The sequence below is a fragment of the Carassius auratus genome, chromosome 19, assembly GCF_003368295.1.
Source record: "Carassius auratus strain Wakin chromosome 19, ASM336829v1, whole genome shotgun sequence".
NCBI classification, from domain to species: domain Eukaryota; kingdom Metazoa; phylum Chordata; class Actinopteri; order Cypriniformes; family Cyprinidae; genus Carassius; species Carassius auratus.
The window spans coordinates 12,891,644-12,918,824 of record NC_039261.1 but is presented as its reverse complement, the minus strand read 5'-3'; the positions used below and the strand labels follow the sequence as shown (position 1 = coordinate 12,918,824).

Sequence of the window (27,181 nt, the reverse complement as noted above, 5' to 3'; positions counted from 1 at the left end):
GCAGGTGGCACATTAGACCTAGGCATACTGTCTGACAAAAAGCAGGCTGCAGTCGGGATTTTCCTTTCCTTAAAATAACGGATTACTTTTTTTAAAAAAATAACGAAGTTACTGATTACTTACGCACGAAACTAACGCGTTAAGTTACACATTTCAGGAAAAAAGTAATTAGAGTACTCTAACGCGTTACTTTGTAACGCGTTACCCACAACACTGACTGCTGCTGAGTTGTGACTGGTCATTTTTATGCAATGAAATGTAGAAGTGTGAATTTGCTCATACAGTCAATCTTGGAAGGACCTCTGTAATCTATTTGACAGTGTCTCATTGGCCATGAGAATTGAATCTCTGTGTTAAAGGACCCTCTGCGTGATCATTTGAGCAGCCATCATGACAGAGTTCTGGTTGATCTCGGCTCCTGGAGAGAGGAACTGCCAGCAGACATGGGACAAGATGAACACGGCCATAGCTCGGACCAACCTGTCCACTAACCACAATTTCAGCATACCTGAACTGAGGGTAAATGACTCCTCGTCTTCTAACTCAGTTAAAGCACTGGTTTATTTACCACACATTTCTCATCTATCTAATAAGTTCTGGGGTGTTTCTCAACAGGTGGGGACTCTGGATGTCAGATGAGCTTGCCAAACTGGACTCTTTCGTAGAGAGGTTTCATGTCTACATTTGACATTTTACCAGAGCGTTCAGTTAAAAATTATCCATTTAATTATTTTTTAAATATTATTATATTTTGATCATTATCAATTACACACTATAGTTCCTATAGTTCCCTTGATGGGGTTTTGAAGCTTCTGTCATGTTAAGTTCTCTAAATATATTTAAATGTATATTTAGCCAGCACAGCTGTTAATTATTATTATTATTATTATTTTTGATTTTCTTTCTTTATTGCTTTTATTTCCCAGCGTAGTGAGGAAAGGGGCCCAGTACATGGCTGATGTGTTAGAAGACAATCGAGATAAAGTTCAGGAGAATCTTTTCACCAATGGAGGCAAGTGAACTTAAAATCCTCAATACATACTAACCACAACATTGATGGTAAACAATGCTACTCTTAATTATTATCTAATGTAAAAAAACAAAACATTTATATAACATTTTATAAACATAAAAATACATGTAATCTTTCATAGTCTAGTCAGTCATATTTTAATGTCCTAGCACATTACCTTATAAAGAGTATTTATAATGAATAAGTCTTTCCATACTGTTGATCTGGTCAAATATGTTACACGGTTCCAGTGGGATATGGCCAAGTATCCAATCAAACAGTCCCTTAAGAACATCTCAGAGATCATGTCCAAGGTGAGGCGTGTTATCACTGTTCATAATACAAGGAGATTGATTTTTCTTCAAATGTCCTGTTTTGTTTTGTTTTTAGCTAGTGAGTCAGATTGACAGTGATCTCAAAGCCAGATCTTCAGCTTATAACAGCCTAAAAGGGAAGGTTCTGGAAACTGAGTCTGGAGAGAAACAGAGTCTGGAGAGAAAGAATTTGTAAGTAGGAGTTTCATTTTCTTCCTTATTTTTTAGTGAAATTCGGTGTTGCTTCATTTTAAGTGACCTTAAATAACAACATGTCTTGTCCACTAGAGGGAGTCTCTTGACTAGGAGCTTGGCTGATATAGTCAAGAAAGATGATTTTGTTGTAGACTCTGAATACCTCACTACTCTACTTGTAGTTGTTACAAAGTAAATTAATCTGGATTATTTGTGTTTTCTTTGTATTTTGTGCTTTTGAAAATTCTGTCTGTATTTACTCACCCTCATGTTGTTCCAAACCTTTGTATTTCTCTATTCTTTATATTGTAAAAGAAGAAATTTGAAATTATATTGGTCAGAAAACAGTTTCTGTTCCCATTGAATTTTTACGTAAAGTTTTCTGTCTATACTGTGGAAGAACCATTTTTTTCTTACCAACAAAATTAAGAATATCTTCATTTGCATTTTGCAAAAGGTGTGAGTAGATGACACCGTTCTAATTTGTGGGTGAACTATCCCTATAACTTAGAATGAACACATTTAGTTTTATTATATGTGTTGGAAAACTCATTTTGGTCCTTTTTATGGCCTAAAAAGGACTAGTTATCCTGACTGGCAGAAGACACATGAAACTCTTTCTGAAAGGGTTATTCCAAGATCCACAAAGTGAGTAAAATTTAATGATGATCTTAAAACAAACTCACCTAAAGTATACAATAAGGAACTTTGTGTTGCCTGTATTTCAATCTTGACATCATTATGCTTTGCTTTTGGTGGACATGTAAATTTGGCTGTTGACTGTTGCTCTTCTGTTATTGCGGTTACACACAGTAATACACAAATTACAGTACAGTGCAATATGCTTCTGCACGCAAACTATGCTGTCCAAAACACTGTGCACTCTTTGTGCTCAATTCATCAACAAGAAATCATAATGAAGACTAAGGAACATTTCCACACAGAGAACAAATTTCATTCAGCAGAAAGAACATTTCCAAGACTTTGAATAGATCTCATTAAACAAAACATGAAACTGTGAACCGTGAACCTGAACAGAACTGTCAGTTTTTAGAAAAATGAATGAAAGGTCTAAGGCAGAAACAGTTTGTACACTTAATGAGTCAGAAGTTAGAAAATGAGAAACACCTACAGTACCTAACTTATGTTTTTTATAAATCATCCTTTCTGTTAGGCTTTTATTTGAAGACCAAGACAGCGGGTTGTTAAGTGTGACACTCTTCAGGAAGGCTGTCGATGACTTTAAACACAAAGCAAGAGAAAACAAGTAAATCCTTGAAGCTTTACAGTCTATAGTTGTTATTTTGTCAAATGGAGCTGAAAATCAGTTTGAAACCATCCTGTAGTCTGAAGTCCTTAAGTGTATTTCAATGTCAGATTTGCAAATATACTGCTGTTCAAAATATTTTGGGTCTTATGTTCACTAAAGCTACATTTAATGTCATTTTTCCTTTGATGGCAAAGTTGAATTTTTAGCATCATTACTTCAGTCTTGTGTCCCTTCATGATCCTTCAGAAATCATTCTAATACACTAACTTATAACAAACCTGTAATAAAAGTTTTTTTTAGGATTGTTTTATGAATAAAAACATATTTAAAAAAGACATTGTCTTAATTGAAAATACTCTGTAGACCGTTTTATCCCATATTTCAAGTGTAAAAATATTCTCAGATTATGAATAACATACTGTTGTAAGACTGTTATGAAGTTTCACAATGTGTTTTTGATGTTTACTGATGCCATCATGTCTTTCAGCTGAATCAGAGGAAAGCTGACCCTGTGCTACTGATTTTGTTTTTCAGGTTCACGGTCCGTGGTTTTCAGTACAATGAAGAGGAGATGAAAGCAGACAAAGAGGAGATGACTCGCCTCTCCACCGACAAGAAAAAGCAATTTGTATGCATGCAGCTGTCTAAATTTGATTCTCTATTGAACATGATAAAAATCCTCCACAATGTTGTTGATGAGTAACCTCAAAACCCATCAACCTCACAGCCAGCTTGAGAGGCCCCGGGCCTTGATTAGTCTTCATTTGAAGTAATAAGAAAGAGAAAAGAAAAGTAGTGATAACAATGGTCAATCTGCTCTTCTGCACCTCAGGGTCCTTTGGTGCGTTGGCTTAAAGTAAACTTCAGTGAGGCTTTCATCTCATGGATCAAGGCACTCCGGGTTTTTACAGAGTCAGTCTTGACTCTTGTTTAAAGCGTATGAATTGATTTCATATGTAGCTGTAGTAAGACCTGCATGTTTATATTGAACAGGTATGGGCTGCCAGTCAGTTTCCAGGCCATGCTGCTTCAGCCAAACAAGAAGAATGTAAAGAAACTGAGGGAAGGTCTGCAGGATCTTTACAAACTCTTGGACAGCAGTGCAACTGTTATTGATGTGAGCTATTATAAAGATTATTTTATTTTTTTGGAAGAGGTCTGTTATGTTCACCAATGCTGCAATTATTTAATTAAAAATACAGAAAAGTAAATAGTGGTAATAATGTTAAGCACTGATGCAATTTAAAGGGGTCATATCATATGACATTGCTAAACACAACATTATTTTGTGTGTTTGTTGTAATGCAATGTGTTTATTTGGTATTTTCCACATATCGTAAATTATTGTTGCTCCTCTGCCCAGGCTTTCTGAAACATAACATTTAGATTTTTACAAAGCTCCTCGAGCTGAAATGCATGGTGTGCTATGATTGGCCAGCTATCCAGTGTGTTGTGATTGGCCAAATACCTCCAAGGTGTGATGGAAATGTTACACCCCTTATCATATTTGGATCCACAAAGTGTCTGCATAACATGGCAGCAGACATTTGGGTGGTGTTATGCAAATCTTTCCACACAGTTAAGTAGATATGTGGGGTGTGTTTAAATGAGGCATTTATGGATCTTATATATGCACAAACATATTGTAACATTTAAAAGATAAAGGAAAACTTGAAATCGCAAATTTGAAATCAATCTGCCATCACAAGAATAGGTTAGATTTGAAATATATTAATATACAGTTTATTATTATTATGGCAAAGCTGAATTCTTATTAGCAATCACGGCAGTCTTAAGTGTCACATGATCCTTCAGAAATCATTCTAATATGCTGATTTGCTGCTCAAGAAGCATTTCTCATAAATTATCAGTGTTGAAAACAATTTACAGACTACCATTCAAATGGGTTATGAGATAAAAATGACTACTTTTATTCAGAAAAGATGCATTAAATTGGTCAAAAGTGACAGTAAAGACATTTATAATGTGACAAAAGATTTATATTTCAATTAAATGTTGTTTGTTTGAACTGTCTATTCATCAACAAACTCTACAAAATGTATCAGTTTCCACAAAAATATGAAACAACATTGATAATAATAGGAACCATTGTTAATAATTTAGCATCACTAAGGCCGGGTTCACACCGCAAGTTGCAGCAGAGCAGAAGCAGCGCGTTAGCAGCAGGTAGGCAGAGCAGAAGCAGCGCGCGCCTATTTTGCTTTCACACCGGCAGCGGAGGCAGCGCGCAACTGAACAGCAGATTTTGGTCAGAGTGCTCTATAATGGGTACGTTCGCATTGCTTTATTTCCCCATTTAAAATACATTTAAATAAAAAGACTTGGCAAGAAGCTTTTTTAATTAATAATTTCATTGTTACTTTTGTTGGATCTTTGTTTTGCTGTCTTTGTTTTCCGTGCAGTATACGTGTTGTTGATAGAAGAAAGGCCATTGCGCTATATTTGTTATTAAGGAGACTAAAAAGACGCAGACTTTGGGTTCATCCCATTAACCGACGTAGGAGAGAACATGGTGCATATTACCATCTTGTCACTGGGTTTGTTTGCAATCAAATTTACCAAAAAACACCCTGAAAACCAATTTAATAAACGGTTTTAAATTATGTGTATTGTAAATGGTTCACAGCCTTGACTTCCTGCTCATCTTGAAATCAGCATTTACTTGTTTATTATAAATGCATGTATCACCTGCTTTTGTTATTTGTGTGCTTATGTGTAATTTAGAAATTGTAAATGAATGGTTCCAATTGAATCAATTTTGAATCAAATATTGAGTTGTTTGCTCGTGTGCCAGCGAAAGCGTCAAAAACACTATAAAATGTATTACCATCTGCAATAAGAGCCGCTGCAACTTCATCCCATGCTTTTTCCTTCTCCTGCAAGTCTTTATAAAGCACATTGTGTGGATCATAAAGAACTTGATATTTCTCAACTTCCACGATGAGACGAGTGTCGTCCATTATTGTCTTTCCAGGTGCACTCTGAAGACCACTGCCTGTGACACCACGTGCTGTTGTTTATGATTGTCAGCACGACATCCGTTCTTCTGCCAATATATAGTCCTAGTTAAAAGAATACGACAACTACTAATAATAAATAAATCTCCAAGGCTAAACTAGCAATATAAATTATTTAAAGTTGTTTTTGTATTTCGGCAAAATGTCTATTTTTGGATAGAACTGTAAGTACTTTAACAGATTTTGTAAAGAAAAAGAAAAAAAACAATTTATGAAAAAAAATATAATAAAAAATTGAAAAATATGTGGTTTAAAATATCATAATTTTTTAATGTAATTTGCTAAGAACACAGTAGATATCATTAATGCAAATTTTGGGCAAAATTCGTTTAAGTACATGTGTATTTTGGCCATGATCATGATCATTTTGGCCATGGTCACTTTATCTTCTATACATATTTTTTTTATAATAATTTCCTTTTCGTAACATACTCTAGTTCTTGTTAAAACACCCTAGATGTGCTTTTTTTGTGCAGTTAGAGCACTTTTTGTGTGAAATCATATTTATTTTGTCTATCAAAGGTGTACTTTCACTTTAACTGAGCGTCAGCAGAGCAGCAAAAATAGACCCAGCGCCGAAACGATCGCGCACCCGATTCGAACGTTATCACTCGATTGAATGGGGCGTTATCAGCAGTTATCAGCCCATAGAAATGGGCCAGGAGGGGCCTCCTGTGCCTACTAGTAGGCTCAGAAGGCCGTGATCATCCATCCAAATGGTTGATCACCCACAAATATACAAGAGAAGACTCCAGATCCAATCCCAGAATTCCTGCGGGAACGTTGCGATATTTCCTGCTTAATATTTTCAGGTAAGACTATTAAAATTATAAAACTGAGCATTTAAACTGTAATGGAAAACAATACATACACTCGTATTGCGTGTCATGATTGTTGACATGAGATAACCGTATAGCGAAACGTTATCGCTAACGTTAGGCCATATTACGTTATTAGCCTGTCGTTACGTTAACGTTGCATGCTTTATTATGTGAGCATTAACGTTGCTGTATTTACTTCTGAAGCTAATGGGAGAATTTAGTTTCTAGTTAAACGCAAAATTAAACTGTAAACATTTAAAAACTTTTTACACTCTTACAGGCTTATTGCATATTGTGTATGCTCGATAACGCCTCACTGAAGCCAGATCATAGGACTAATGTAACCCATATCGACTTGAGAGAAATATTAAACACAAGACATATTTTAAGGCTGTTTGGAAACCTTGGGATCTTGACTAGAATGTAAAATAAAGTTCTGTGGGTTTGAACAAAGCTTGGCTGGATTTGATCCTATATCAGGAAGCTTTGGATCTGTCTTTCTATCTATATACCTTCTCAAAAATATAAAGGGAATACTTAACAACACAATATAACCCACAAGTGTTCCCTTTATTTTTTTGAGCAGTTTATCTATATAGCTAGCTAGGTGTGTATCTATCTATTTATATAATCTATCTTTAGATATAGATCTAGCTCGATGTCTATTTATCTATCTATCTATCTATCTATCTATCTATCTATCTATCTTGCAATCTATATATCTAGTTATCTAGCTAGCTGGATCTATCTAACTATCGCACCAAATATCCCTCATCTGACTGCATCCCATTTTCACTCATGTGTTTCTGTCTTTTAGGCTGTGATAAGAAGTACGGTACGGGTTGCACTTTGCTTTATGTAATAATTGTCAAATATTTTGATTTCAGATATGGGAAAAGCACTTAAGATGAGCACACGTTTCAGGAACGTTAAAATTAAGCTGGTGAGGAGGTCTATGGTGGGCCCTGCAAGTTTTCTACCTCAGTCAAGGTCTTCCCCATCCCAGCTACAAACAGAGCCACCCTTCAGACCCTTCTATTACATCTCAACTGACTGAACCTGATGATGTGACACAAGCTGTTCTGAGAGCGCATACAGTAAGGCAAAGAAGAGAGAGCTTCATGCCTGGGATGCAGTCAAGGATGAGATGCTTAAGGTGACGTTTGAATGTTCAGCACCGATCACTACCCAGTGTGCTGTCTGCCGAGAACATGCTGATTATAGGTGCATTGAGTGCAGCTCCACTGCAGTGTTCTGTGAGGTTTGCCTGAAGAGGATTCACAGAAATTTACTGCATCTTCCTGAAAAGTGGAATGTAAGAACAATAGCATACAGTCTTACATTGCTATTGCTATACTTGCATACAGACAGCAAACTCACAGTAATGTCAACAGATTCATTCGATACTTCGAATTGTTTTAGCACTATGCAGTATCAACTGTTAGTGTCACAAGTTTGTTGTTTTAACAACATTAGAGCTATCCATCTTTCTTACAGAGTGTTTACTATGAGCCATCCTCCCTGGGATTATTCCTATATTTACCTGAAGCCCATGGCACCCATGCTGTGTACACAAAGGACATGAAGATCATTGTCAGCACAGGTTTGTCATTTTACCTGATACAAAATCTTAATGTATTTAATTTTATTGACAGGTTAAGGAATTCAATCCTATTACATGTGGAGTAATGATTTCCTTTAAGGAATTAATCAAATTTGTGATGCAATAAAAAAAAAAAAAGTCATGATAGTTATAGTTTATATACTATCATGATAGGTAAAAATGTATAGCCTGAATCCACTGTAAGTCGCTTTGGATAAAAGCGTCTGCTAAATGCATACATTTAATTTAATTTATACTGATATGGTAGTCTCTATAGTAGTACTAGGTTATGTTTTTATGTTATTTTCCTCTTTATAGAGGGACGGACAGCCTTCTCCGTCCCTCTGCTAGAGCTTTCTGTTTCTCTGTCACTGGAGTGTCAGGTTTCTGTTGAGGGTTTTTCGCAACACCTCATATCCCATTTTAGGCATCACCACTTCCGACAAAGAAGTTTGGTTGATATTTGCCCACAATTAAATGATGGAACAATATGCCTAGCATGTCCAAAGGTTGGTTATAATTCCAGCGTGGTTCTTGTTTGATTAAATTAATGGCATAGAAATAAAATCTGAATTAATATCAAACTTAAAAGTTAATTTGTGTATGTAGTATTGTAATAGAATAGTAATAGTATAAATGTATAAACCTGGTGCGGGTACAAAACCAGTGTTACTGTAAGTGTTTGTTTTCCAGGCGGATGGAGATATGATTGTCACATTGGATGCCAACTTTGGCCTTGTGAGGAATCAAAGCTCTGGGACAAGTGCGGTTGATCCATTACACGGAACCCGCATGCTTAGAGGAATACCTGCTATCACATCTTGACAGCTCAAAGCCTCGAGGCGAAAACTTGTGAAAAAAGATCACTATTCCTCTCATAAATCTATGTTTTCCTTAAATATTTAGGACTGCAGTAAGCTGCTCTCATTCAAGGTATTATAATATAATATAATATAATTACTTTACTGCGTTACTTGTGCAGACATGTTGTTTTACTAGGTCTGATCTATTTTAAAGCTTAGGCACTGTATTTAAGCATACATATACACCACTAGTCTGTCTGTATGAGTACAAAATTAAAAAATAAACTGTCTATAATTGTTACTGTACAAGCACAATAAAATATTTATATAAAAAATATTGCACTACTGTTATTTTGCATAGAATACATTGTTCAACAATATTTTTGCACACTCATCCAACTGCATTTATTACCACTGTTCTCACGTTCCTGCTCTTCATAATGTTTATATAATCCTTCATTGCTCTGTTCATAATGTACATACAATCCCTACATTGCATTCATATTTATATTCTGTATATACTCTGATCAATATTGTATATAGCAACTCCACTGTACATTCTGTATATCATAGCTTTACTTACTCTGCACTTTTATGTATATGAAACACTATATTCTTGCACTTCTGGTTAGATGCTAACTGCATTTCATTAGCTCTGTACTTGTACTCTGCATAATGACAATAAAGTTGAATCTAATCTAAAAAAAAAAATGTGTTTACCATAATGTAATATGTTATTTACTGTAATGTACAAATGTGTGGGAGGTGTTTTGTTTTTTGTGAGCTCACCATCAAAATCCCCTTCGACTGAGTTGAAATGAAAATAAATTATTGGATCTTGAATCCTCTGAAGCAACTATGAGTTTGTAAAAACATAAAATAAAAGGGAACATAGAGGTTTATTGACTCTACGAGTTACAGCCATGTTTTCAGCCATGGTGCTCTGCACTTATTCACAGCACATTTAAAGTCAATGAAAAGTAATTTACTTAATAAATAACATACAATGGATTTACAGTCATAATCCTTATGTGACAGTGTGCCACATTCAGTATGTGCCTACATAACTGTTATTGGCTTGAAATTCTCCAGATCCAAGCCTATGTAATTTAACACATTTTTTCTCTTCTTCCCATTGGCTGTTTTCGTTTTATTTTCACTTTCTTCTTTCATTGAATGTATATTACATTTAGTTTGTTCGTTGTTCGTTGCCATGGTTGTTACGCTGCTATCGCTGAAACCACGTGGCTTGCATAACGTACTTCCGTCCAAAAGTATTTTATTCACAAGACACTTTTTTTAAAATGATGAATTCAACATTTGTCCACGAAAAAACAACAACAAACAGATAACTCAACAATAAGATATGTTAATATAACTTTTGCACATTTCTCCTTCGATTCAGAGAAATACATTTTTGGTAGCAGAAGGTTACGGAAGTGCATTGTGTTGTGGGCGGGGTTTGCGCGTTCTACATTTCGGCTAAAAAGTCTTAAATAAACAAATATATTTAGATTTTCTTAACGTAAATCATCTAGATGCAGCGTAATTAATAGATTGGTTGTACTAGATATTTGATATATTCAGTAGATATATCTTTTTACAACCCTAATTTCCAACCCTAATTCGCAAACCAGATACTACAACTGCAGTGCTTGATTTGTATCAAGCTGCACTGAGTAGCTATAGGGAATTGTAGTTTTTAAAAAAATCGTGTATTTCTTAGAATTGGATATTGCAAATAGTGAGTTGAGAGTACAGTGTGGAGTTTGGGCGGATTGTAAACATATCTATGTAAACAGATTTTAAATGTCTAACTTTTAAATGGGTTCAAATTACTTTTAACCCGATTTGACAATATCCAGAGCTGTTGACTATATTTACATCATAAATGAGGACAAGAGCTCTCTATAACAGTTAGTCCCATGTGTGTAGCCCTTTTTATTGCTTTATTATAAGCCTTCAAATATGCACCAAGGTGATGTTTCAAAGGTCAGTATTTCAAAACAGGAGCTATGTAGAATCTTCATACTTACATATGTTACTCTCTGGGTCAAGACCTTTCTAACAATGTATGTGGTTTAGCTCTACGACAAAGTTTTAATTTTCTCATTTCACATGCACAAGCCATCTCGGGTGTAGTTTCAGAGAGCTATTTGAAGGCTCAATAGCCATAGCCTATATAAAAAGAAGCTATTTGCTTGTTTGTTTGTTTCTGACTTTGTAAACAGATTTATGAACCCACAACATGACAAATACCCTGTCCGCACACACACACACACACACACACACACACACACAGAGAGACTCATTTTGCATTTCTGTTTGGTTCCCATGTGGCAAATCTAATTATGGGATGGTTCCCCCAAAAATGAAAATTCTGTCATCATTTACTCACCCTCATGTCATTCCAAACCTGTATGAGTTGCTTTCTTATGTTGAACATAAAAAAAGATAATTTGAAGAATGCTGGTAATGGCTGGTAAAAGTTAAAGTTTTTACAAGGTTTCTGAGCAGAAGATCATTAAATGTTTTCTCTGTCCATGTTACCAAAACTCATGTGTCATTTAAAAAGCATGTTTGAAAGCATGTCAATTAATTTCTTTGCATTCATCTAGATGCAATGTAATTAATAGTTTGGCTATACTAGATATTTTATATGTTCAGTAAATATATAATTTTACAACCCTAATTTGCAAACTAGATAAACTAATCAGATTTTAAATGTATAATTAATTATATATAATAAATATAATTGTGACCGACAGCACTTTGAATTAAATGTAGTCTACCCACGGCAGACAACTGCAAACAAAAGTGGAACACACCAGTCCTCCCTCACATAAACTGACAATAAACTTTATTTATCTGAATCCAAGGAGAAACAATTGATATCCTTAACACAGATAAAATGATACCCTTCACATTTTCTCTTAAATGTTTATCATTAAAATAAAAGCGTAACAGTAATTGTGAAGAAAATACTTCAGAGTGGAAGTAAGCAATGCCATAGAAACCATTTAAATTTAAAATAAATAAATTGTAGTGTTCAGCTGTATACCAAAGTTTCTACAAGTACCAGTAACCATCTTTTCAATATATTTTTTTGCCAAGCATCTCCTACTGACAGCAAAACTGTGAAAAATATAAAGTTATGTGAAGCATCTAATCATAACATGAAATCATACTCTGACCCACTGTTGTGAATATTAAGGTGAGGTCCTTGCTAAAACCCAGCCCTACTGAACCAATGACGAAACAGGTGTATATATATATATATATATATATATATAAAAAACCATGTAGACTCAATTCAGTACAATATAACTTTATTGTTCCCCACATAAGTCCTGTATAAAGGAGAACACATTGATGGTGCCAACAAACAACAATAATAAATAAAAATGGGGTGAATGAAAATAACAAAAAGATCACAATTTTCTTCTTACGTGTGAAGTGTGGTCATTACAATAAATTTGCAGCATACACTCTAAAAAACGCTGGGTTGTTTTTTCAACCCAACTGCTGGGTTGAGGCCGTTGGATAGGACTTTGGGATGTTTTAACCCAAGTTTGGGTTGAAAATAACTATCTTTTTTAACCCAGCGGGGGTGGGTTGAGGACGCGGACGTGAAGGAGAGCACGCACGTCACGTCAAAATCGTACGTCTCTCCAGTGCGAGCAGCCGCCATTTTCTCAGCGTGATAGAAGCGAGAAGCGAGTGAAAGACTATGGTAAGTAACGTTAAATATTCAAAATGTAAAGTTATCTTTTATTGTTTACCCGGTTGTATGAAAGGAGGAAGGTTTTATGAAAGGCGGAAACAAAGGAGCTTAACGTTATATCTAACGTTATATAAAAAAAAACGGACGCGGTTTTCGCCTTGGACACGGAGGTCTTAACTGCCTCATGTAACGTTACTGAACGGAGGATGTACTTTTAATATAACGTCTGTGAATGTATTTTGTCATATTTACATAAGATTTTACATTATCTGTTCTCTTTGAGGCGTTAACAGACGGTTATGGTCACGGTTACGCTCATGTGAATTTGTCTTTTTTTTCGCGGTTAAAATGGATGTATGTTTGTCTCCTAAAGGAAACGGCATTGTGTAGTAAAGACTAGCATAATTATTTTGAGGCTGTTGAAGTGGTAACTGTTAAAAGTATGTTTTACATGTAATGTTTCAGACTTGTCCAGCTCCTGTCTTCATTGTCCTCGCGCTGAGAGTTAAAGACACAGAAGCTGTTTGTGTGAGGAGTCACAGACCTGTGTGAGGATGAGGAGGAGGTGTTCTTCTGAAGAGAGGGACAGACGGTTTAAGGAGAGTAAACTTCAGAATAACATCAAGTTATCTTTATTTTTACTAAGACTAAAATAATGTGTGTGTGTTTTTTAGATGTTGAAATCCAGAGACAAGATAACTTCATTCTTTTGAGACTGATGTAAGTTAAATTATTATTACTTTTTTTTTTTTGAAAATTTATGTTTCTGTTGTGTCCTGCCTGTTAACTTCACATTTTGATGCAAAAACAGTGTGATTTTATATATGTATGTATGTATATGTTAATATTTTATTGAAGCCATTGATGTCCCTCTTTGCAGAACTCAAACTAACTGGAGTTAAGGACACACAAGTCTGCTTGTGTGAGGAGGTGGTTTTCTCAGCTTCTTCTGAAGAGAGGGAAAGATCGTTTAAGGCAAGTAAACTTCATAATTTCATGTTATCAGTTGTTGTTTTTTTACTAAGAGTAAAATAATGTTTGTTTTTTGTTTTTGTAGATGTTAAAAGCAAGAGACATGGGAGGAGATCATTCCCTTGAGATTTTATGTAAGTTATTTTTAGAAAATAAATTTTTCTGTTGTCTCCTGCCAGTTTACTTCACATTTTGATGCAACAACAGTGTGATTACATGCTCATTTCATTAAGACCATTGATGTCTGTGTTTTTTATTGCAGAACTCAAACCAACTTTGGAGTTGTCTTGTCTGATTTGGAGAGTCATTATTCTTGGTCTGCGCTCTTAGAGGTAAAGTTCACACAAAAAATAATTTACTTGCCCTCAAGTCATTCCAAACCTATAAGACTTTTGTCTGTCTTTACAACATAAATTAATATATTTTTAGTTTTCTCATAATATTTGTTAATCCATTTATAGTTTAGATAATCAGTATTTTCAAGCTTCATAAATATAGAGTTATTGTAGAAGTAAATTCTGATATTTATATATGAATACATCTTAAATTATATGATAGCAAACATGTATGTTCAAAATAAAATACTGGTCTCCCAGACCAGCAATGGAGGACACAAAAAGAGAATATTAAATATATTCATATGTTTTCCAAAAAATGAACAGAGTTTGTATGAGTCTGGAAAAACATGGGGAGAGTAAATTATGAACATTTTAATTATTTGGTGAACTAACGGTTTGAAGAGCAGCCCTCCATGTACATGAATATTGTGAGGTATGTGAATGTCATGTCTGTTTTAATGTTTCAGTAAAGAAGCTTTCTGAAAGCAATATTTATTCAAACAATATCGCATGTCCTCACACTAGTGCTGCCATTATAGACTTCATGAGAGCTGTGGTAGACTGAGACATTAAACAACCGCACAAAGTGTTGAAACTTTAAAACCGATTATTTACCTATCCTTACGGATGTGAATACACCTCTACCTGAAAATGGATAGTTTAATTAAATGTTTAATTTTTTCAAATGTGTTTCTCTTAGGCCACTGATGAAGAACAGGCGGTGACTGGGATGAATCCTGGTCAGAGAGGAGAATCTTATTTCCCCTAAACTGATGCAGCGGTGGTTTTAAAGGAGGACGCTGCCCTGGATGATGTAGAAGATGTCAGATGCTGTGCTGATGGGGTTTCTTCATGATTACATCAGTTATGCTAAAGAGATCATGAAAATTTACCGTGATGCATGATCTGTATTCATGGACAATGAAACAAACTGTAAGTGTATAATTTGTTAAAAAAAAAAAGTTAAATGCTTTTTCTGTGTTGTTTAGTAGAAAAGTTTACACTCTGTCATTCATACACCTGCTCACATTCTTTCACACACACACACACACACACACACACATGCGTCTGTTAAAGGTTATAATATCAAAGTTAATGTTGTGATTAATTTGTGTACTGTCATGCCAGAATAGTTGGAAAAAAAACTAACTAATTGTAAATTTATTGTATGTGTTTTCGTATATTTTTATACAATATATACAATTGAACAAAGTCCAATTTGATCTTAAGTTATATTCATCAAATGTTCAATGCTTTGTTTATGAACTCTGTAGCTGTTAATGCCATCCTTTTCTGCATTTCTTCTAACATGTTACTTTTTGACTTTTCTCTTGTTTTTAATAAATATTTTCCTTTTGGTAATTATTATTTGTGTGTAAAAGTGATATTTAAAATGAACAACATTTGTAGGTTTAATGCCTAGCTCAATTTGGGTTAATTTTAACGTAGAAATGCATTGTTTCCCCACATGGCTACACTGCGAGTTTATTTTCTGCCAGCAGGAGGCGCTAAGAGCGAGAGAGGTAGGTTTCTCCGGTAACGGCTGCAGAGCGGTACTGAGCTCACAAACGCTGCCTTATCAAGCACATGCGAAATGATATCGAACATTTTCTGAATACAGTAGTTTTCCTTCTGAAATACAGTGATAAAAAAACACCCGCTCTGTTTTTTTAAACCCTGCAATATAGTCATTTTAAACCATAAAAAAGGCAACCCAGCAGGCTGGGTTAAATATGATAACCCAACTGGTTGGGTTAAAACAACCCAGCGCTGGGTTCGTCCCTTTTTGACCCAGCGCTGGGTTGTCAAAATAACCCAAATTGGGTTGTTTTCAACCCAGCAGTTTTTAGAGTGTATGTATGTATTGTGTGTGTGTGTTTGTATGGATGGGTTGGGGGCCGTCAACACAGTAAAAACAACTCAAACAAGTAACAAGATACATCTTCAGGGTGTTAGCATGGTGTCTTGACACTGGCAGTGAAGGCACATGTTCTTTTTAAAGCCACGTGCTGTGTGTGACCATGATTGGCACACTGTGCACTGAGACCATGAGCGCCACTTCTTTCTTGCATTCTTCTTCTTATCATCAAAATGGATGCGGCAGACACAGCACAAATTGCCTCCATCTACCAAAGAAAAAACACAAATATTTTGAAAGTCAAGCCAGTTAGTTTAAATCATACTCATCACTATATTTAAAGCAACATCTCAAAGGCAGCTTGTTCATTTTTAACTGTTGCCAAAGGAATATGTGGGTATTGTACATCAATTCATCTCAGATCTTTAGGAAAACTCTGGGTTTTTCGTTTCAGAAATGGATGTAAATCAAACCTGAAACAAAGGGGTAACTACATTTTAATTTAACAAATCTCATGACCACTTTTTTATTCAGCTGTTTCAAGTTTGATATGGTGGTATGAGTCTTTGACAATTTCTTCAATGTGAGAATATTTGATGTTGATAGCCTTGTAAACAAAAATCAGCTGGAATATTTTTTTGTAACGAACTCATTTGAAATTATGATAAAAACTAGAGATAAACAATCCAGTTGTCTAACACAATGTTCTGCACACACCACAATTGCTGTTGATCATCCTTCCATCTAATACTTTAAGAATACCACTAATGCTTAGCAAATGAATCCTGTTTCCAAACCTCTAACTTCAGTTTCTTTAAGTGCATTGTAATTTGGGCATCCCTCACCTCAGGGTTTAGGTCCTGCGCCCACCCATGTGCCCTCAGTGCTGCTGCCGCTTGAATGTATTTTTGCTTTGCATCTTCCCCCAATGTGGCGCACCTGCCCTTAATATCATTCATTGTGCCTGAAGAAAAAATAGATGCACAGAAAACTTAACGCATTAGTCAGCATCTCCTTTTAAAGTAAATTCATACAAAGATAATCAGTACTTGGGTTGTGAAAACCATTTATTTGTAACAACTCTGTAAAAACAAGATAACGTGTAAAGTAGATGCCCTGATGATTCTTTTCAATACACTCAGCATTCTTAAACTGATGAATGCAATTTGTGTGAGTGAAGTACTTCCCAAATACTATCATGAAAATCTGTTTCATGACACTTCATGTATATATATATAGATAGATAGATAGATAGATAGATAGATAGATAGATAGATAAATTATATAAATATATACACAGCTAGCAAGCTTTAGAGAGAGTGAGAGAGAAAGAGAGAGACAGACAGATAGACACAGACAGACAGCTAAATATATATATATATATATATGTGTATATATATATATATATATATATATATATATATATATATATATATATATAGATAGATAAATAGATAGATTATATAAATATATACACAGCTAGCTAGCTAGTATAGAGAGAAAGAGAGAGACAGACAGACAGACAGACAGACAGACAGACAGATAGATAGACAGACAGACAGACAGACAGACAGACAGACAGACAGACAGACAGATAGATAGATCCAAACCCACAGAACTTTATTTTACATTCTAGTCAAGATCCCAAGGTTTCCAAACAGCCGTAAAATATGTCTTGTGTTTAATATTTCTCTCAAGTCGATATGGGTTACATTAGTCCTATGATCTGGCTTCAGTGAGGCGTTATCGAGCATACACAATATGCAATAAGCCTGTAAGAGTGTAAAAAGTCATTTTGACAGTTTAACTAGAAACTAAATTCCCCCATTAGCTTCAGACGTAAATACACACTCATATTAGCAACGTTAATGCTCACATAAAGCATCCAACGTTAACATAACAACACGCTAATAACGTAATATGATCTAGCGATAACGTTTGCAGACACATCGCAATACGGTTATCTCATGTCAACAATAATGACACGCAATACGAGTGTATGTATTGTTTTCCATTACAGTTTAAATGCTCAGTTTTATAATTTTAATAGTCTTACCTGAAAATATTAAGCAGGAAATATCGCAACGTTCCCGCATTCGTCCAGTAGACTTCCGATTACCGGTGAGCAGGAATTCTGGGATTGGATCTGGAGTCTTCTCTTGTATATTTGTGGGTGATCAACCATTTGGATGGATGATCACGGCCTTCTGAGCCTACTAGTAGGCACAGGAGGCCCCTCCTGGCCCATTTCTATGGGCTGATAACTGCTGATAACGCCCCATTCAATCGAGTGATAACGTTCGAATCGGGTGGATCGCGGCACTGCTGCTTCTGCTCTGCTTCTGCTACGCTCTGCCGCGCAGCCTCTGCGTGCGGTGTGAACGCTCTCATCTGTTAACATAGGCGCCGAAAAAAATACGCGCTGCTTCTGCTCTGCTGCAGCTTGCGGTGTGAACCCGGCCTAACAGTTGAAAAAAGGGCTAGTTCCAAACCTTTATGAGTTATTCTCTTCTGTTGAACACAGAAAGAAGATATTTTGTGTTACCAAACTGGCAGCCATTGACTTCCAAAGTATGAAAGAAGATACAATGGATGTCAGTGGGTACCAGCAACTGTTCAAATACAAAATAAAAAATATATTCAAATACAAAATAGTTATTAAATAAATGCAGTTTTGATGAGCATAAAAAACTGGACTAATTGAAGATATCGAGATGTCACAGCTGATTTGTTCAGTTTTATTGTGTTGTAGGCATCTATGGACATCCCAGGTCTGAATCTCAGCCAGCAAGAGTACTATCCGTATGTTTACTAGAAGATCGACTGCAACCTCCTTGACTTCAAATAGAATTCAAATTCAGATGCACCATTCCATCCTGCATCACAGAGACTGAACCCAATAATTTATTAAACACTTACTGTTTGTCTTTTACCTTCCTCTCACTGCCTCATTGCTTTATATCACTATTTCAGATAAGAGGTCTCAGAATCTCACCATCTGTGTTATTGGTTTCATTTGTTTACAAATGATGAATTTTCAGGGGTTTTAAAATTTGTCCTTTGAGGGGATGTGTGGTCCAACACTGAACACTTGTCTTTTTCTAAGCCTATAATGGCTGTGCATTCTGTTCTTTTTAATGTTCTGTTGGTGCTTACTATGTGCGGGTAATGCAGTGATTATGTTTAATTGTGCTGTTGAGAACCACTTTGTGTGTTGTCTGTGTTTGTGCTTCTACTGTGAGATTAAATGCATTTATGTTTTTGCTGGAAAAGGTGAAATTCACATGATAAATGTAAAGACCAATCAAAGTCAATAAAATTATAGCACATAATTATTATTTGTTTGCTGTCAGGAGTGAGGAACTATATTTAAATTACTATATATAAATAAAATAAATGAATGCATTTAGAAGACACTTTTATCCAAAGCGACTAACAGTGCTAACATTTTTTACCTAACGTGTTCCCTGGGAATTGAACCCACAACCTTGCGCTGCTAACGAAATGCTCTACAACTTGAGCCACAGGAACATACATACATACATATATACTTACATAAAAGATAAGAGATAAGATAAACTTTTTTGTTTTAGACACACAGTAGAGCTGCTGCTTAACACGATAACATGCTAAATACATATAATACAAAGAGAGGCCATCACTGTCCTGCTCACAATATACATTATACACAATATACAAACTAAATTGCACCCTACTCAGTGTTCAACACACCCTTGGTCAACATAAACATATGTTGTTACACACGCTAGATGGGTGAGAGAAAAAAAAAATTATTATAATTGTTGACCTCTGCCTAACTTATGGTTTAATGCTTTAATGGACAGTGGGACAAAATAGTTCTTGAAACGGTTAAGCCTACATTGAGGAACTCGAAAGCGTCTTCCCGAGGGAAGAAGTTGGTACTCAGTGAAGGACATAAGTAGGATCTGAATTTTTTTTGGGCCTGTCTAGCATATGTGACCCTGAACCACAAAACAAAAAGATACATCACAAAAAGATATAAGCTAAATAAATAATAATCCTTAATTGGTTAGGATACAATATTTGGCTGAGAAACAACAGTTTGAAAATCGCCAAATCTGAAAAATCTAAATAAAGAGAAAATTTTCCTTCAAATATTACTAATCAAAAATTAAGTTTTGATATATTTACAGTAGGAAATTTACAAAATATCTTCATGGAATGTGATTTTTAATTAATATCCTAATGATTTTTGGCATACAAGAAAATCGATAATTTTGACCCATATGTATTGATGCAACAAATATACCAGTGCGACTTATGACTGGTTTTATTGTCCAGGGTCACATATGCACTGAATGTGCTGAATTATTAGAAGGAAATGACTGTCATAAAATGACTGTCAAATATCACTCTCCGTTTCCTTAAAAACAGACCATTGCAGCACCACTGTAAAGTAATATCAGGGCACTTTTATAAGACATTAAGTCAAGGGAAAACATATTTTAATAATATTTTAGAGTTTTTATTTAATGACTCTCAATGACTCTTTTTAATTAACCCCTTTTCATTATAAAATGTCAAGTGGTGTAACATCAGACAGAAAGTTGTAGGCTATATCTACAAAATATAACCTACTGACATAAATATGCCTATATAATAGCGATCAAAAATAGCTTGGTTACACCACACTGACATTGATTTAGAATTTATGGACAAATCTAGCATTAAATTGGAAAATAAAAAACTAGCACTCTCATCATCACTCATGTGTAGCCCATGTGTGTGGTTTATAACATATAAATATAAAGGTTTGCGTGTGAACACGTTTTTGGTGCTAAACCATGTCTCTAAAACCGTAAACGTACTCCTCTCTCGTTTGTTTTGGTGCAAAATTGCCTCTACAGTATCACAATAAACTGATGACGTAAAGGATGACAAATCTCAAGTTTGGTAAATGCACGAGGGCACTCATTCACTCACAGCTGCGCGTGGGACGGGAGCATAATCGCGCGCACTCGGCTGCTAGTTGTATTAGCGCATGCATCGCTCCATCTTATTTCAATGGGCTGCGGTGGGAGTCGAGCAGATGCTATTGAACCGCGATATCATGAGAGCTGGACCAGAGAAACCGAATCGACGTGGCTTACCAACACTGATGCTGAAATCCCCAACGGCGTGACTTCTAAAAACCGCGTCGTGCGTGGAGAATCTAGCCATCTTATTAAAGACCATTCAAAACTATCAGGTATATGCTGTTTTGGTCAAAATAAAAGTCTTATATGTATACACATACGGTTGAAAATATAAGCTGATATTTATCTGATGTAAATGCAAAAGTGTGTAGCTTTAAAATGCTGAGGGTTTTCTCTCAATTAAAATCAAAGTTTGTTTGGCTTCATTAGGCTCTTCTGAAACGTCATTTAGTCCAAAAATAGTTTTTAATTCAGGCCAAAAAGAAGCTTTTTGTGAAATATTGTCACTTCCTCCCCAGGTAGAGGTACTATGGAGGCCAGATCCTGTGGAGACAGAGGCAGACAGATGGTTAATGCTGGAACTCAATGTGGAAAGCAGGTTTTGACTTCCAGCACCTGCACAAAAACATCCTGCAGTCATGAGGTTTCAGTCACTGAATCAAAAACGAACAGCTATTTATAAAATATTACACATTCAGATGTACTGTATCATTTGCATAAATCGTCAAACTTCAGGGTTTTGACATTGTAGCCTACAGACAAAGCAGACTGAAAGAACAGCTGTGTCAGTGTTTGAATAAGTCTGCTTTTCGTTCGATATATGGCTTGTTTGTGTTTTACAGCAGATAAGTGACTCAAAGCAGACAACGCATAAGGAGGAAACTAATCATACTGAAGGGGTTTCACCTAATGCTGCATCTAACCCAGGGGATCCATGAGGGGAAAACAACCCCATCTTTGTCTGATGCGGAGGATATACCTCGAAACCCAGAGGAGTTCAGCCATGTGGATTATGGGCTAAATAAGAAACCATAAGCTGTAAAGAGAAAAAGAGCTTCATGAGAGATGATATCTTATTAATGTACACTTAGCCTATAGAAATATGCTTTGCTTTAGTTTGTTGCATAACTGGGTTAAAAAGATGCATCTGATCATTAGCATGGCAAATATAGATTTTAGTCAACCCTGATATCCTCACAGGAGTTACTGAGCAGAGCACATTCATAATGTTAATAAAGTCAAGTTCATAAAATACATTTACGTTAATAATGTTGCACAAAGGAGTTATTGCTCGCAATTAATAAAAGCTCTCAGAATTTCACTGTGCAATTTGAATGCTAATTACATATTTTAAAAAGACAAGGCTACTGAATATTTTTATCATGCCTAAATACTTGTAAAAGCACAATAACAATTATAATTGTTGGTTAATAATAATAATAATTGGTTAATAGTAATTATCTAATGATTGGTTTGTTAATATTATGGCCCTCTTTCTTAATGTTTTTATACAATTTTGTTGGTCATTCCATTCTTGTAAATACTGCACTTTACTGCAGTTCACTGCATATTACAAGGTATTTTTGGCATGTATCTGAAATAATCAGTTATTCAATTTTAATTTAATTTTTTTACCCTGTTGTATTTAGCATGGGCAGTTAAGTGCTGTAAAATCACTGGAACCACTAGATGGAGCAGTTTATCTTACATTTCAAATGCACAGGCACAGATCTGAATGCTGCATCACAGTCAGAAATGTTCAACTTATCCCAAAACTATGTGAATTAATGTCAAATACAAAGAGCAATGTTGTTAACTCTAGCAAAATGTATGATGCAACACTGTATTTGTGTGTGAATTTTATTTAGATTCTACTGTCCAACACAATAATTATGCCATCCCTCATCATCCTCACATCACAACAATTGAAATTCAAAATATTTTATAATTCATAACAGCAAATAAAATACCAAATATAGAAATGCATTAACACAGTTTCCTCTGAAAACATATCTGACACATGGTATAGTCACCTTCACACTCCAGGGACAGACGCTGCAAATTAGTATGTGCAGAGCATCTGCTGCATGAAATGTAATGCTATTCTTTGTCAGTGTCCAGGAAAATAAATAAATAGATAAATAAAACAAATGGGGCATATTTAAGTCTCTACTGATTTTTGCAATATGCTATTTGTTGCTTTTTGAAAAGAGCTGTGAAGTTTTACAACCAACCACCACTGTCTTGTTAGACATGATGTGTTTTTGACATACAGCAAATAAAGCTTGTATGGATAATATGCACAGTATATTAACTTACACAAGAGAACTCGCTGTTTAAGATTTTACCAATTTAGAAATTTTAATTTATCAAATTCTAAACCAGACATGATATTTAAATTAATTTCTTCAAAGATCCCATAAACGTATTATTATTATTAATAATATTATTTGCTTTTACCGTTTGGATTTCTCTAGCTGTCACTTATTTGGTTAATTTAGTTTGCAATTTGGAGTTGTCATCCTTTTATAGAGAAATGGGCACAGCAGCCTAATTATTTATGAATCAGCTTTAATTGGGCAATCAAAAAACTAAATGTTAATCTATTTAAATTTAGCATGGGCCACTGGTGCAAAACCTAGGCCTACTGGCTTATTCCTCAGTCATTTGACCGGCGCCAAGCGTATTTGTATACCAAATAATTGGACATTTAACAGGTTAACATTTAAATTTGACAGATTTAAATTAAACGTTTTCATCCAACTTTAGGTCAAGATTTAACATATGTAGCGTACTAACATTAACTTTCAGATGTGCTACCTTGTTATTTTTTAAACATTAGACACTGTAAACAAACTAATTCTAAAGTTCTTACATTATCATAAAATGTGGTAAAAGTCTTCTTAACAGTTTGTTTTGTGAAACACCTGGCTGAGGATGTGACTGACTCTGAGACCATGCGGAAAAGTCATCCGAGCGCCTCTCAGAGTCGAACAGCAGCAGCGCGAGCTCAGAAGCAGCGACACAGACAGCAGAGGAGGACGCGCGCGCGCGCTGTTTCTAGATGACAGACCTAACGTAAACATACCTTTCCTGGCTCTTTATCATCGTAACACAGTCTCTCCTGCTGTCGGGAATCCTGGAGAAGAAGAATGACGGACAAAGGAATGCTAATCTCACCGTCGGCTCTCCAGGATCCCGGGGATGGAGCGAAACCCGAAGACATCAGTATGGATTGTGCGGACGGGGAAGATGAATTGTGTTTGGAAGAGATTTTAACGCTGTACAGTCAGCCGATCAACGAGGAGCAAGCCTGGGCCGTGTGTTATCAGTGTTGCAGGTGGTTAACTCAAAAACAGAGACGGAAAGAGACAGGTGCGAGTCCACCTGGACGGATTGCGGGTCCTGGAGATGTGAAGATCCGGAAGGACGGGACTGTGAAATTATATCAACAGAGCAATCCAGGTGAACTGAATGTTTACATAAGAAGTACAAGTAACGTTAAATGCGCTGTAAATGGCGCAGCATGAAGCCAGCTAAACAGCAATGGCATTGAGACGCGTTATTTATAACTGACACGTTATATATACTCGAAACTATGATTACTGAAGGCAACTTCGATTTTAGACAGAATTAGAGATGCACCTACACCTCAAACCTAGTATTACGTCGATTTTATTAGGTGTTTTATTCAAAAAATTCAAATATATATTTGTGTGTATATCATATGCTTTGATTTTATTAGCACCTCGAGGTTCGAATCATTCTTCAATGCCATATAAACTACTCTAAAACACCGGTTATATTGTGGCTACCATCGTGCCACTGTAAACAATAGGGCCATGTGATAGATTCATCCATTAGCACCTTTAGTCATGAGGGCAACAAAAGGGATCTGCTCTTTGGCCTATTATGATATCATGCTTCTCCTCTTGATTCAGCATTTAGGCATGTTTATGTATTGTTCAGAATGCACTATTTCTAGAGTGCCAGGTATGAAAAATTTAATTTAATGTGTAAAATACAGCTCTGATGTTATACTCCCAGTCCCATTTAGGTCATTGGATGTTCTAAGGGAATAATATTAAACCATTTTAAATTAAAATATACCATCCGATTACTGGTTCAAATGATTTATTTCATATCATTATGAGAATGAATAGCAAGGATTTGAATATAGCTAATAACTGGCTTCTATTTTAGTTTATTTTTTTAAAAATCATCATCATTACAAAAACAATTAATTTAGAGAGTGGGATTTTTCAGACAGAACTAGTATAATTAAATTTGCAACCATTATCTCATTTGGCTTCCTTAGCCTCAGGCTTTTGGATTTGGCTTCCATCTCTGTTTCTCCTTTGGGAGTCAGTCTGACTGCTTGTTAGAAGTATAATTATTGGGATGAATGTCTCAATCCTTCTATCTCCCTAACAAGGATTTAGACATGATAGTCAGTTATTTGAGCTCTTTTTGCTGTTTTATATAGCTAGCACACTTCCATAGGTTTCTTCTGCTTAATAGGTGATAGTCCATGACCCTCTTAATACAAACTTCTTTTTCTTTTTTTGATGTGAAAAAGATATATCTCCTGTTTCCTTATTAATTATAGAAGTGTAATGCCAAATGTCAAGCAAGTGATTAGATCAGATGGTCCCTATCAGGCAGGAACATCAATGCTTATGTAACATGGTCTGCTGAATTCTGCTCTCCTGGGCAAGTTTGCTGACTTGGCGAATGTGGATACGTTCAGATTACGCTGACTGACCAGTTCTATCAGACTGTGGGTTGTAAAACTGCCAGTTTCTTTCATGGTCCATCCCAAAGCTTGAGAGACTATTAGAGATTTGATGTGTAAATAAGGACCAACATCTGCCTCCAGAAGCCAAAAATATAGGTTTATCTGACATTGATAATGTTTTCTGTCCTACAAGGTGTTGTGATTGCATCAAAAGCATCAGAACATATTGCATATTTGGTCAAAGATGTTGTTGCTAGTATTTTCCATTAGCAAATATTAACATATTTAGTAATCCACTTGGTGGCTCTATTTTAAATTAATTTCCTGACTAAGCTCAAAAATATGAAGCAGCGTGGTTTTGCACCTTTTCCTTTTTGTCCCAATTTTTTTGTCCCTATTGAGCCAACACCATTGTGAATGGCTTTCCACGGTAGGAAGGTCACGTGTATTATTTCCAGTGAACTCCTTTCATTTTTATAGGAAGATAATATTACAGTACGTGTCTGTTTTCGTACAGCAATGTAATTGGCATCTGTTTTGCGCTAAAAGACAAAATAACCTCTTCAAAAACACCTCTTTCATGTCTGGATTGTGCAGGTTAGACTCAATGAGGATTCAGTTTCAGATGTCTTTGCACATTTTCAGTTATATTTGAGTTTCAGTTGTTGAGTGGCCGTTGCAATGACACTGGGCTCATTCATTAGGGGCAGAAATGAACTCTCATGGGTCTCAGCCAATCCCAGAGGAGGCTCTTTCTTTTAACACTGTAACATTATATCTCCAGTACTAAAAGACAAACATTATGATTCTAACCCCAATAGAGATTTTGTGTATTTCACACTCAGTGGGCTCATATTGCATCTCTGTTTGCCTCTTATAGATTTGAGTTAAATATTTCATGTGAAGGTGGTCTGCGGTGAACCCCTGGGTCCCTCTGTATAGAAACGGGAGAATGGGGGTTGTTATGGTCAATTTCCCTTCTATGAAATTTATTCATGGCTGCAACATACTGCACACTTCTCTGGAAAGATGCTTTTAATTAACGGTGCTTTGTAAGGTCAGCATCTCTTTTATTATTGCATAATCATATGCATTACAATTAAGGACCTATCTCGTCCTGCCATTCTCGTAATGCCTAAACCATTAAACACAGACTTACTGAGATCTGTGAGGTTGGTAATCTATGGTACATGCTGAAGCCATCAGCATGCATTTTTTCAATTATTTTTTTATAATCACACTTAACAGCATAATTGGTGAAAAACTATATTACCCATGTTTTTGCAAAAAAATCTGCCCCAATCATAGAATCAAAACAAACAAATCATGCCAAAAGAACTCTTTAGCACCCACCTGCTCCCAAGAATCACTGCGAATCACGTAACAATCTCCCTACACTCTCAAGACTACTTAAAGTACACATGAAATCAAAATGTACTATATTTATGTTGATAGCGTACATTGTTTTTTTTTGTGTGGTGAACAATTCATCCGTGCAATTCAATTCACAAAAAAATAGTTTGCCTTCCTAATCTTT

The 27,181-nt window shown here is 35.6% G+C and overlaps 3 protein-coding genes and 1 long non-coding RNA gene across 14 annotated transcripts in view; 3 read left to right on the top strand and 1 right to left on the bottom strand.

Moving 5' to 3' along the window:
- The first annotated feature begins 222 nt into the window (after positions 1-222).
- atp6v1c1b (ATPase H+ transporting V1 subunit C1b) lies at positions 223-18,945 on the top strand. Its single transcript, XM_026288975.1, has 10 exons — positions 223-519; positions 616-669; positions 927-1,012; positions 1,264-1,326; positions 1,403-1,518; positions 2,101-2,169; positions 2,696-2,788; positions 3,326-3,419; positions 3,785-3,908; positions 18,701-18,945. Exons 3-9 carry the CDS (start codon positions 1,007-1,009, stop codon positions 3,905-3,907), a joined length of 564 nt encoding a protein of 187 aa, XP_026144760.1. The 5' UTR covers positions 223-519; positions 616-669; positions 927-1,006; the 3' UTR covers position 3,908; positions 18,701-18,945.
- Positions 18,946-20,789: 1,844 nt separating this feature from the next.
- si:ch211-215i13.3 (brain and acute leukemia cytoplasmic protein) lies at positions 20,790-21,890 on the top strand. Of its 4 annotated transcripts, none has more exons than XM_026288974.1 (3): positions 20,790-21,178; positions 21,425-21,504; positions 21,752-21,879. In XM_026288974.1, the coding sequence occupies exons 1-3, from the start codon at positions 20,995-20,997 to the stop codon at positions 21,842-21,844; spliced, it is 357 nt and encodes a 118-aa protein (XP_026144759.1). In that variant the 5' UTR covers positions 20,790-20,994; the 3' UTR covers positions 21,845-21,879. The 4 variants fall into 4 exon arrangements, with proteins under 4 accessions (XP_026144759.1, XP_026144756.1, XP_026144755.1 ...); XM_026288971.1 differs by having other exon boundaries at positions 21,425-21,549; positions 21,752-21,867; XM_026288970.1 differs by having other exon boundaries at positions 20,792-21,178; positions 21,425-21,549; positions 21,749-21,890.
- On the bottom strand, positions 21,353-21,907 carry LOC113119453 (uncharacterized). Its single transcript, XR_003294457.1, has 2 exons — positions 21,813-21,907; positions 21,353-21,449 (listed from the first exon to the last, which is right to left on the bottom strand). It is a non-coding gene; the product is annotated as an uncharacterized LOC113119453 (long non-coding RNA).
- A 1,911-nt stretch (positions 21,908-23,818) lies between these two features.
- Positions 23,819-27,181, top strand: part of spire1a (spire-type actin nucleation factor 1a) — a 39,791-nt gene continuing 36,428 nt past the window's right edge. For 4 of the 8 annotated variants that reach the window (XM_026288965.1, XM_026288966.1, XM_026288963.1 and 1 more), the window contains exon 1: positions 23,820-24,371. In XM_026288965.1, coding sequence (XP_026144750.1) covers positions 24,059-24,371 — 313 coding nt within the window. In that variant the 5' untranslated portion in view covers positions 23,820-24,058. Of the gene's footprint in view, positions 24,372-27,181 lie in introns of all 8 variants that reach the window. The other 4 variants (XM_026288968.1, XM_026288967.1, XM_026288962.1 and 1 more) reach the window with 3 other exon arrangements.

Bases quoted from the DNA above. Each gene is read 5' to 3' on its own strand.
- si:ch211-215i13.3 (XM_026288970.1), top strand. From the start codon at position 20,995: ATGGGCTGCGGTGGGAGTCGAGCAGATGCTATTGAACCGCGATATCAT. The intron at 21,179-21,424 runs GTATATGCTGTT...CTTCCTCCCCAG, and splicing joins AGACCATTCAAAACTATCAG to GTAGAGGTACTATGGAGGCC. The intron at 21,550-21,748 runs GTTTCAGTCACT...TGTGTTTTACAG, and splicing joins AAACATCCTGCAGTCATGAG to CAGATAAGTGACTCAAAGCA.
- atp6v1c1b (XM_026288975.1), top strand. The intron at 2,170-2,695 runs GTGAGTAAAATT...CCTTTCTGTTAG, and splicing joins GTTATTCCAAGATCCACAAA to GCTTTTATTTGAAGACCAAG. The intron at 3,420-3,784 runs GTATGCATGCAG...TATATTGAACAG, and splicing joins CCGACAAGAAAAAGCAATTT to GTATGGGCTGCCAGTCAGTT.